Raw genomic sequence first — 11,766 nt, forward strand, 5'->3', positions numbered from 1 at the left:
TGTGTCACAGGAAGTAAGCAGCGAGGCTTACTTCCTGTGGTCTTTCCTTAAGTAAGCAGAAGACCACATGAGACTAGCTCTCTATTCGCTCCCATTCATTCGAGGTTTCTGTGAACCGATAGTAAATGTATATCCAAGCCTCGTCATGCGGGTGCTTGGGCGGTCACTCACATTCCCAGTATACATTGCACAAAAAAAATGAACAGGAAATGACATTCCCCACTGAAAACAGCAGGAGTGTGGTGTGTTCTCTCTGTGTCTGCGTGGGTTTCCTCCGGGTGACTGGCTGTGAATAGTGTGGTGTGTTCTCTCTGTGTCTGCATGGGTTTCCTCCGGGTGACTGGCTGTGAATAGTGTGGTGTGTTCTCTCTGTGTCTGCATGGGTTTCCTCCGGGTGACTGGCTGTGAATAGTGTGGTGTGTTCTCTCTGTGTCTGCATGGGTTTCCTCCGGGTGACTGGCTGTGAATAGTGTGGTGTGTTCTCTCTGTGTCTGCGTGGATTTATTTGGTTGTTTTAACATATTGATTCAGTCATTTTTTTGTTTATTTTTATTTTCGCCCGCCAAGCACGTTAATGGGAACACAGCCAAACCGTCGGAACGTTTCCTCTGAAGAGCGCAGCCTTCTTAGGGAAAAGGGAGTAGGGACCATCTGTTCTGAATAAAGCACGCCCCGGTCGTGGACAGCTCCGAGCTGAAGATGCTGAAGATGGCCGCTGTGAGGATGACTGTGGGCCGTTTGGCGCTGAATGCAGTCTTTCTGCTTGGTGTTTTATCTTCTGGGAGATGCAGCGAGCAGGTTCCCCTACTGATGTGGTCCAGTAACGGGTAAATACGTCCCACGTCAATGTCATTCGTGTTTTTGAGGGGGGGGTGCATGTCGTGTATTTGTGCTTGGCGTTGCCTGAACCGTTAGTGATAGCTAGCCGCGCGCTGCTAGCGACCGTTACCTTTGCATTCCTCTACATTTTTGAGACATTTTATCACTTCTGACACTATTCTACCGTGTTTTTTGGTTCTAAGACCCTCTATATTTTATGCTGAAATATAACCAGAAACAAGGCCAATCATTGTTTTGTGTTTCACATAATGATATTTAATTTAAATTATGTTTGCTACATTAAAGCCGCGTTTTTGTTTCTAAACGAATTAGCTGCTGTCTTTTTGATCAACTTCAGTTACCAAATATGTGCAGTTTGTAGTTCTACATTTACAAATAGTGGTCAGGACCCTCACAGGACCACCACAGAGCAGGGGCTAACTGAGTGGTCGATAGTTCTTGCGTTCAAGTGTGTTGTGCTGGTGCGAGTGGATCAGACACAGCAGCGCTGTTGGAGTTTTTAAATCCTTAGTGCCACTGCTGGACTGAGAATAGTCCACCACCAACAACAACAACAACAAAAAAATCATCTAGCCGACAGCGTCCTGTGTCACTGATGAAGGATTAGAGGACGACCACACACTCTTACTTTACATCTACAAGGTGGACCAACGATATAGGAGTGTTTAATGGAATAAACAGTGAGTGGACATGGGGTTTAAAAACTCCAGCAGCAACTGTGTCTGATCCAGTGTAACAAGAAAAACACACAACACGTGTAAAATTTAGAATATGGGCCCTTTAACTGATTCATATTCAGTGTTTTTCACATTAATAGAAAAACACATATTTCCTTGCTTGCTAACAATGTGAGGGCATTAGAGATTTCTCTGTTTCAGCTTCCCTTCACACTTCCCCTATATGAAAGACTCTCATCTCCTGATATATATATATTTTGTCTATCCAGGTTTCCACTGGCCCCTCAGAATGCCCCAGCTGCAGGTCACATCGTGTCCAGTGACCAGCTGCAGATGTACCTGAATACAGCGCTCAGCTCCGCGCCTCACAACGTGCTGCTCTTCCTTCAGGACAAAGTCAGAATAACCACAAACTCACACCTAAACACTTATTTTTTTCCCATTGAATACCTACAGAGGTGCACACTTACATTACATACAATTTTACATATACATTTCTATTATATCTACATATATATTTTATTTTGTACAACTCTTCCCTACTTTAACAAGTTTGAGACATAAATATTTGCATTGGGAGTAGGAAGATTGCTTAAAAAACGTATTCATACCGTATCTCAGTGAAATCTGGACTTATAGTGTTAATATACACAACCACCTTCCCACTGGAATAACGTACCCATGATCCAATATGGCGGCTTTTCAGATGGTGGTCATGTTCCGGACATAGCCTTAAAGATAGGCCCCCTCACCCGTTACTTGCTGGGTGTTCAGATAAAAGGGTGTCCTATGAGTTTTGACAGGTGGCCTGGACAGCAAAACAACACATGAAATCTGATTTTGATTCCGTAACACGTTTGGAGGTGGTTTGAAATGTTATTCCTGTCAGATTTGTATAGATTGATAGAGTCTGGATGCTCTGGGGGCTCAAAGCAGATTTCAAAGTTTCAGAGTCTTGTTCACAGCACACGCTTTTACTGTTTGTACCAGCTGTTTCTGTTTGGTGTGATGTAAGAATTCAGAACGTACCCACGTTTGAAACCTGCATCACCCTAGAAACTAGGTACCGCTTACGTCATTACCACAGCAACCCGTATATAATGGCGGCACTTGTGTTTTTATAAAGCGAGGATGCTGAGGCATGAGAATGGACTCATGTGAAGACAGGGACTTAAAGTTTCACTTTTACCACAAGAGCCCTAAAATATTTAGAACAAAACTGTAAAACACACAAAAACATACCAGAAGATAAATCATTCTCCTAAAAGGGCTGCTCTAACTTTCTCTCTTTTTCTCATGTACACATTTAGCTGAGTGTTGATGACTTCACCATGTATGCTGGGGTTTTTGGGAACAAACAGGACAGTGCCTTCCCCAATTTAGAGGTGAGTTAAAAACCATAATTTACATGATCTATCTTCTTCCATACGTAATATTTTTGTTGTAGCTGATGGATTTAAACGCACATGCACACGAACGCACACATTCATTCATTCATTATCTGTAAGTGCTTATCCAGTTCAGGGTCACGGTGGGTCCAGAGCCTACCTGGAATCATTGGGCGCAAGGCAGGAATACACCCTGGAGGGGGTGCCAGTCCTTCACAGGGCAACACACACACTCACACATTCACTCACATCTACGGACACTTTTTTTTTTTTAATCCACCTACCAACGTGTGTTTTTGGACTGTGTGAGGAAACCCACGCAGACACAGGGAGAACACACCACACTCTTCACAGACAGTCACCCGGAGGAAACACACGCAGACACAGGGAGAACACACCACACTCCTCACTCCTCACAGACAGTCACCCGGAGGAAACCCACGCAAACACAGGGAGAACACACCACACTCCTCACAGACAGTCACCCGGAGGAAACCCACGCAGACACAGGGAGAACACACCACACTCCTCACAGACAGTCACCCGGAGGAAACCCACGCAAACACAGGGAGAACACACCACACTCCTCACAGACAGTCACCCGGAGGAAACCCACGCAGACACAGGGAGAACACACCACACTCCTCACAGACAGTCACCCGGAGCGGGACTCAAACCCACAACCTTCAGGTCCCTGGAGCTGTGTAACTGTGACAACTACCTGCTGCACCACTGACAAGCGCACACAGGTCAGCCAAAACATTAAAATGGCGTCCTTGTTTCTACAATCAGTGTCCATTGTGGCATTTTCACTGATCATATAGTTGCCCTTTGTAGTTTGACAATTCCAGACGTTAGTCCATCTGTTACTCCTTTGTTAGTCCTGTGTCGACTGGACTCGAGGATGACTAGCACAAAGTGTGCAGCAACAGATGAGCTTCTACCTCTGACTTTACTTCTACCAACTAGGTGGACCAACAAGGTAGGAGTGTCTGGACAATGAGTGCACTGCCGTGTCTGATACACTAATACCAGTGCGACACACACTAATGCACCACCCCCATGTCAGTGTCACTGAAGTGCTGAGAATGCTCCACCACCTGAATCATACCTGTGTGGTGGTCCTGCTTATGATAGGAAAGAGTGGAAGTGGGATGAAGAGCAACAGATGGACTATAGTCTGTAATTGTAGAACCATAAAATGCACTTATAAGGCCAGTAGAGCAGATATCATGGACTGCGAGTGTAGAAACTAGGAGGTAGTTTTAATATTATGGATGATTGTGTATGTCTGACCTTTACACTTCATTCTAATCTGGGATATTTTAATAAAATGCCTCATTAAGAATCTGTCTTTCACATGTGTCTGCTTCTGGAAGGTAAACATCAGTTTAGAATTTGTTTGTTCTTTTCAGTGTCTTTGATAGTTATGTTGCTTTATTGCGCATTTTCTGCTCTGTCTGTAGGCATCTCTGCAGTCCTCCTCCTCCTCTCTGCTGTTGCCGTCTGTGTCCTCTTTGGCCAGTGTTGAGCTCCCTGCAATCCTCCAGGAAGAGCTGGACACAGCTCCCCTCTACATGGATCCAGAGACACTCGCCCAGCTGCGACTGAACGCCTCTCTCCCTGCTCTGCTCATCTTCCGCCTCCCTTACAGCTCCGGGTCTGTGTCCAGCCCTAACTCAATGCCCTCGTTGTGTCTTCAAATTTCTTATAGAGATGCACCGATTTAGTTTTATTGGCTGATTCTGATTTTTTTTAAAGGCATTTAAAAATGGCCTCTGATATTCTTTCTGAGAATTAGAAATGACAGCATACACATATAATTTGTAAATAATGGAACCGTCCTACTTCATAATATTTTTACTTTTCCTAAATAACATATTCACACATTCTTCCACAAATTACATTCACCAGTACACAGCTCATCTACAGGGTGGGCCATTTATACGGATACACCTTAATAAAATGGGAATGGTTGGTGATATTAACTTCCTGTTTGTGGCACATTAGTATATGGGAGGGGGGGGGACTTTTCAAGATGGGTGGTGACCATGACGGCCATTTTGAAGTCGGCCATTTTGGATCCAACTTTTGGTTTTTCAATGGGAAGAGGGTCATGTGACACATCAAACTTATTGGGAATTTCACAAGAAAAACAATGGTGTGCTTGGTTTTAATGTAATTGTATTCTTTCATGAGTTATTTACAAGTTTCTGACCACTTATAAAACGTGTTTAAAGTCCTGCCCATTGTGTTGGATTGTCAATGCATCCCTCTTCTTCACACTGATAGCAACACCGTAGGAGAAATGCTAGCACAGCACCCTGTATATATGGCCTGTTTATAGGCAGTTTACACTCTGACTTTTTGATTGAGTAAAGTTTCCTCATTTAAAATAACTTGTGAAAACATCATGATAATGTAGGATATAATAGACATTGCAGCTCTTGCTGTTTGATAAATGCAAATGCATCACAGGGGAGAGCTGGGTCTGGATCAGTCTAATGTTAAACCAGTACTTCTCCCCCCTCCCACTTTCTCTTTAATAGGGTTGACATGATGTCTGCCAAAGAGATCCTCAGTGGTAACGGTGAGTATAATGTGCAGTGTTCATTTACTCCACTTATGCCCAGATGTTTCAGCACAGAAATAATACCATGTGTAAACTCTTCTTCAAATGTGTTTCTCAGATGAGGTGATTGGTCAGGTGCTGAATATCATGAAAGGCCAGTCGGTCCCTTACACAGCAGTATACACTGCCCTCCGACCCTCGCGGGTAAGCCACATCCCTAAAGGCAAATGAAAGAACAGCGGCTCATGTTCTATGTATCACAGTCATTCCTCCGTACCCGGAACCAGCCCCCTGCAGATACCAAAACAATGGTTATTGCATATAACCAACACACACATTTCTGTATACTTTAATGTCTAGCTCACTGATTATCCCTAATACAGTGGAAATATTTGAATACTCTAGAGTTTAGGAAAGAATGATATACAACATCTTTGTAAATTAGCAATACAGACACAACCATCGTAACGCCTTACAGAGGACACACCAAACAATTGAGAGACAAGGCGAACAATGCTGAAATGAGGGTCTATGAAATGGTATGAGGCTACAGCCGAGAATAGAGCAATTTACATTGCTATTCTGGGCTCAGCACTGCAGACACTGCACTATGTAACTATGTAGGAAACTACCCCCTCTCCATTGACTTCAGTACAGTGCTGTAAATGTGAATTATACTAAGGGAACCCAGGTGCAAAAGGGCAAATTTGGGCTTTTTCTGGGACAGACAGATAATCGATATCGAAGAAAGCATTGGCTCTCATACCCCCCCCCCAACTCTCCTCTGCAGGTGATTGAGGAGCAGTCTCTGGCAGTGCATTCTGTGGGCTCTCGCTCTCTGCTGCAGTCCCGAAGAGATGGCCCTCCTCCTCCGTATCCTCCTGTGGAGTTTAAAGAGCAAGGCTCCCCCTGTATCCTGATGTGGGCTGAAAACCTCTCCGTCAGCCAGTTACGCTCGGGAAAGTGGGAGAGACACGATCTCACACCCAAAACCTTCGGGGAGGGAGGGTCTCCGGGACTGGTGGGCTCTTTTTGCAACGAGACACACTCCAGGTGGGCTCCAGTCATGAAATTTACCACAGAAACTCCTTTTGTAAATCAGGTTGTTTAGTTTTTTTTTTTTTTTTTTTAGAATTTTCGGTCTGTGTTTTTACTTCCGTGAAGTTGGTGCTCTTATGTCAGCATTTGAATTATTGTTGCGCTGTAATCTCCCTTTTACTGTAGTTTCTGTATCGTTCAATTTCAATTCATTCATTCATTCATTATCTGTAACTGCTTATCCAATTCATGGTCGCTGTGGGTCCAGAGCCTACCTGGAATCATTGGGCGCAAGGCAGGGATACACCCTGGAGGGGGCGCCAGTCCTTCACAGGGCAACACACACTCACACCTACGGACACTTTTGAGTTGCCAATCCACCTACCAACGTGTGTTTTTGTCACCCAGAGGAAACCCACGCAGACACAGGGAGAATGCACCACACTCCTCACAGACAGTCACCCGGAGGAAACCCACGCAGACACAGAGAGAACACAACACACTCCTCACAGAGTCACCCGGAGGAAACCCACGCAGACACAGAGAGAACACACCACACTCCTCACAGACAGTCACCCGGAGGAAACCCACGCAGACACAGAGAGAACACACCACACTCCTCACAGACAGTCACCTGGAGTGGGAATCGAACCCACAACCTCCAGGTCCCTGGAGCTGTGTGATTGCGACACAACGTGCTGCGCTACCATGCTGCCCAATTTCCAGTCACCGATTTCTTATATATATTTTTTTTTACAGGCTGGTCCTCAACTATGAAAATGTACTGAGCTACCGCAATTTCAAACTCATGTAAGTAATGACTTGAAATCCTCTGAATAAATATAGATCACACACACCCTGAGTGGCCTGGGTTTATGCCGTGTTGTCTTTGCAGATTCATCATGAGGCAGCGGCACTATAAAGTCTCGGCCCGGCGGTGGTTCACTATGGACACGGTACAGCTTGAGTACGACGGCAAAAAGGCTTCTTTCAATGCCAGCCGCAGCATCTATGCTCCCGCAGAGTACTCCTACAGTTGTGACTCTGTCTCTAGCTTCCGTGACCCTCAGCTCGTCCCGCGATCAGCCAAAGACAACGCTAACGAGTGGAGGATCTCCATTGATGACTTCCAGGTACAATTAAATAAGTATAATAAGCTGTGTTTGGTCAGAGTTAAGTTGCCACAGAGTCCTCTTGTTGTTTTTTTGTTTTAAAGATACTCCTGAGTGATATTACTGCTATCTGCTTTGGCCGTTTCAGGGTTCATCTCTCTCTATTACACCCCTCCAGCCTGAATTACTTATTGTTTTCTCCAAACCAGATCCAGGGCTTTAACGTGTCGGGGAAGAACTTTTCCTACGCCAGTGATTGCGCCAGTTTCTTCACTCCTGGGATCTGGATGGGGCTGCTCACCTCTCTGCTGATGGTGCTGGTTCTGACCTACGGCCTGCATATGATCATGCGACTGCACACAATGGACCGCTTCGATGACCCGAAAGGCCCAGCCATCTCCGTCCCCCAGACAGAGTGAAAGAGAAAATGAATTTGTCTCATCTTTTAAAACCTTTCCACGTTCCTTTAGGCTGTTTTCCCCAGGGTCACCTCCATTGATGGCCATGTGCTCTTTGACCGTTTGTGTCTGCATGGTACTTCATTTCATTGTGAGAATGAACAGAAGCCTTTCCATTCCACTCATCTCTCGCAGGTACATGCGTCTGCTTGTGTATTTATTACTTTTGTGTTCTTGGTTTGCGTTTTGATCCAGTGTTCTCAGAATAAGTGTTTACATTTTCACTCCAAGGATTGTAGGCTCATTCTTAAGACAGTTGCAGCAGGAAGGTTGTCCATTCCACCTCATCCATTTGATTCTGGAAGTGGGAAATTCCTCTGTAGTCACTGAGTGAGTTTGAGTTTCTGTATTGTACCTTAAATCTGTACCCAAAAAAAAGCAAATAACAAATCAAGACCTAATCCTGTAGACCATCTGCAGAGCACAGCTTTGTGTTGTTGTACTTTAAAGCATTGAATCAGTTCGTGAAGAACTTGATCATTAAAGGCCCCCTTTCGTAAAATTAGGAGTTGAGTTAGATGTAATATGTAAACACTGTTAAAATTTCAATACCCTGTCAGTACAGTCCATATATTAACAAATGGCTGCAAAAAGGCTTGTTTTGATTTCACTCTTTGTGACATCACAAAAAGCAGACATATTTACATATCTGCCTTTTCAGCCTAAAGCATTGTAGCCCCGCCCATTCATGCAGAAAATATTAACAAGACATAAATCAGCCTTAAAGGCACAGTAACAAAAGCAAATAGAAAGATCATTCCATATGTAATTAAACTGATCACGTAAAAAGTGATCCGTCTGCATTAGAGCTGAAAGATTAATCGTTATTGTAATTGCAGTTTGAAAGAGGAGCTGCGATTATAATTCAGGCTTTTGATTGGTCTAAATAAAACACTTGACTGAATGAGAGTCTGACACTCAACATTCAGCATTCAGAATTAAAGCCAGTTCTTCATGGTCTTCTTGGTTATAAAAACAGTTGAGGACCTTGTATTGTATTTAAAAACGATTCCAAATTTGCAATTATCGCAGTTGAAAGATTGCTCAAAAACAAATATGGAAGTAGATATTGTCCCAAAATCTTTCAGCCATTGGCATTCCAAAGTCACGTGTAGACCTCTGGGGAGAAGAATAGGATGCAAGAAAAATATAGCATATGGGCTCTTTAAATTAACAGTCAACATGAAATTGTTCATTGCATGTGCTCTACAGGACCGAGTGCTACAGCCTGCTACACCACTAGAGGTCAGAAGTGGATGTTGGGAACAGTTAGTTACTGTTGGTGCGCTTTCAAGGCACTTCAGACCTTTAAACACGGAAAAGAACAAAGGGATATATCTTTGAAAGCATGTGTGTGTATGAGCCCAGCCTCCCGGGCTGCACTACGTCATTTCTTTGTCCAACTTTATATGTTCTGGTACAGAGTGGGATTTGTTTTAAAGGGAAAGTAGAGAAAGCATAGTGTCTCATTGACTTTCTGCATTGACTTTACTGTGAATTTTGGTTTTTGTAGCTTCATAAGAAACTGCGAAATATTAAAGATGTGTAGTTTTTATTTACTTATCTGGTGTGGACATCTAGTGTAATATTAATATTATACTAAATATCTACAACAATAGATGTGAATACACAACAAACACGAGCAACAATATGTTAAATATACTCTCGAATGTTGTGTGAATCATTTCAGTGTGGAATTAAACCCTGTATGGAAAAATAATGGGTTTGGGTTGCATTTTTTTGATCTGTTTTCACACTGTTGTCTCGTTTATAAAGCTCCAGAAGAAAATAATTTTAAAAAATGAGCAAAATGTTTGATATATTAGTGTTTCAAAATGCTTTAATTTGTCGGTGATGTGGCCAAATACTAATAAGATAATGATAATCAAATAAATACACCATATGCATCACTGTATTTTTTCCAGAGGTGCTTATAAAATTCCAAAATATTGGAAAATAATAATCCCAGGATGGGCAACACGGTGGCATAGCAGGTACTGTTGCAGTCAAACAACTCCAGGAACCTGGAGGTTGTGGGTTCGATTCCCGCTCCAGGTGACTGTCTGTGAGGAGTGTGGTGTGTTCTCCCTGTGTCTGTGTGGGTTTCCTCCGGGTGCTCCGGTTTCCTCCCACAGTCCAAAAACACACGTTGGTAGGTGGATTGGTGACTCAAACGTGTCCGTAGGTGTGAGTGAATGTGTGTGTTGCCCTGTGAAGGACTGGCGCCCCCTCCAGGGTGTATTCCCACTTTGCGCCCAATGATTCCAGGTAGGCTCTGGACCCACTGTGACCCTGAATTGGATAAGGGTTACAGATAATGAATGAATGAATAATCCCAGGATCCTAATAAATGGTAGAAATACAGGAAATCTGGACTTTTTTATTTTGTGAAATTGAGACTACAGCTCTTAGGACTTGTGGAGAAATTGGAAATGAGTTTCTCCAGTTTTCCAGATGTGGAAAATGAATCAAATGTAGATAGTTCAGTACCATAACTACATCATAAAACATCACTCTGAAATTTCTGCCAATTGTTTATATTTGTCTGGTGGTGATAGTTGTTTACTGTTTGTATTCAAATACATAAAGTGATGCTTTGTGTGTTACATGATTCTCCCTGTATAGGCTAGTCTCCCCTGTCGTTGATGATGCTATTTTGGATTAGTGTGTATCATGACCAGAGGTCTTCCAGAATACAACATGGACACATGTCAGGACATCTCTCTCCCTGGTTGCTAAGAAACCGCTGGCCAATCGAAGGCATCTAAATGTGTCACGTGTTCAGCCTATGCTCTGGCGTTGAGCTCAGTAGGGACCACAGTGATGCAATGGCTGTCATTCACAGTGTCAGCAACAGAGGGTAATAACAGCAGCTTGTGTCCTCGGGGAGGCATCTACCTTTCCCTCATTAATATCCGTAAATCTATAAATAATAATATTACTAATATTAATATTTCTATTCTGTTTCTGTTTCCATACGTATTACCCCTTAACATTAAAACCACCTGCCTAATATTGTGTAGGATCCCCTCCTGCTGCCCTAACAGCCCTTACTCTTGAAGACCTGGACTCCACGGGAACTCTGAAGGCCCCAAGTCATGAGCAGCGGTCTTTTAAGTCCTGTAAGTTACAAAGGTGCCCTCCATAGACTTATTTGTTCAACACATCCTGCAGATGTTGAATGAATCGAGGTGGAGATTGGAAGGCAAGTCAACACCTTAAACTCTTTATAATGTTCCTCAAACCAGTGTTCCCTAAAATACAGTGTTTGCAGCGTGGCGCATTATCATTCTGAAGTAGGCCACTGCTTTTAGGGAGTCCCACTGCCCTGAAGGGGTGTACTTGGTCTGATACAATGTTCAGGGAGGTGGAACACGTCAAGGTAAGATCCACATGAACGCCACCACCCAAGGCTTCCCAGCAGAACATTGCTCAGAGCCCTGAAACATTCACACTGAAGTTATATGGAGGATTTCATCCCATACATTTCTGTGGCTGAATCCACAAAACATGGCAGCCAGTGAGAAAAGAACTTATATTCACTCATTAACTAAATAAATAAATAATGCACCAACCAGGAGTTGTTGGAATTGTATGGTAAAACTACAATTGAAAAAAGGAGGCTTTAGTGCCCTGTTGGAATCCTGTGGCACATTTGCAGATGTTGCAGCTGGGCCTGTA

The 11,766-nt window shown here is 43.5% G+C and overlaps 1 protein-coding gene across 7 annotated transcripts; it reads left to right on the forward strand.

The window, feature by feature from the left end:
• The first annotated feature begins 95 nt into the window (after positions 1 to 95).
• On the forward strand, positions 96 to 11,460 carry atp6ap1a (ATPase H+ transporting accessory protein 1a). 7 transcript variants are annotated; one of them, XR_010802686.1, is made up of 13 exons: positions 392 to 827; positions 1,787 to 1,913; positions 2,828 to 2,902; positions 4,372 to 4,565; positions 5,455 to 5,495; positions 5,596 to 5,681; positions 6,268 to 6,530; positions 7,275 to 7,325; positions 7,411 to 7,648; positions 7,837 to 8,220; positions 8,317 to 8,415; positions 10,711 to 10,945; positions 11,109 to 11,460. XR_010802686.1 is itself a non-coding variant. In XM_066672169.1 (11 exons), exons 2-11 carry the CDS (start codon positions 700 to 702, stop codon positions 8,044 to 8,046), a joined length of 1,413 nt encoding a protein of 470 aa, XP_066528266.1. In that variant the 5' UTR covers positions 96 to 242; positions 568 to 699; the 3' UTR covers positions 8,047 to 9,909. The 7 variants fall into 7 exon arrangements, 2 of the variants coding, with proteins under 2 accessions (XP_066528266.1, XP_066528265.1); XR_010802684.1 differs by having other exon boundaries at positions 7,837 to 8,415; positions 11,109 to 11,458; XR_010802685.1 differs by lacking the exons at positions 10,711 to 10,945; positions 11,109 to 11,460 and adding an exon at positions 9,298 to 9,924.
• The last annotated feature ends 306 nt before the right edge of the window (positions 11,461 to 11,766 follow it).

The sequence above is a fragment of the Hoplias malabaricus genome, chromosome 5 (assembly GCF_029633855.1).
Source record: "Hoplias malabaricus isolate fHopMal1 chromosome 5, fHopMal1.hap1, whole genome shotgun sequence".
Classification (NCBI taxonomy): domain Eukaryota; kingdom Metazoa; phylum Chordata; class Actinopteri; order Characiformes; family Erythrinidae; genus Hoplias; species Hoplias malabaricus.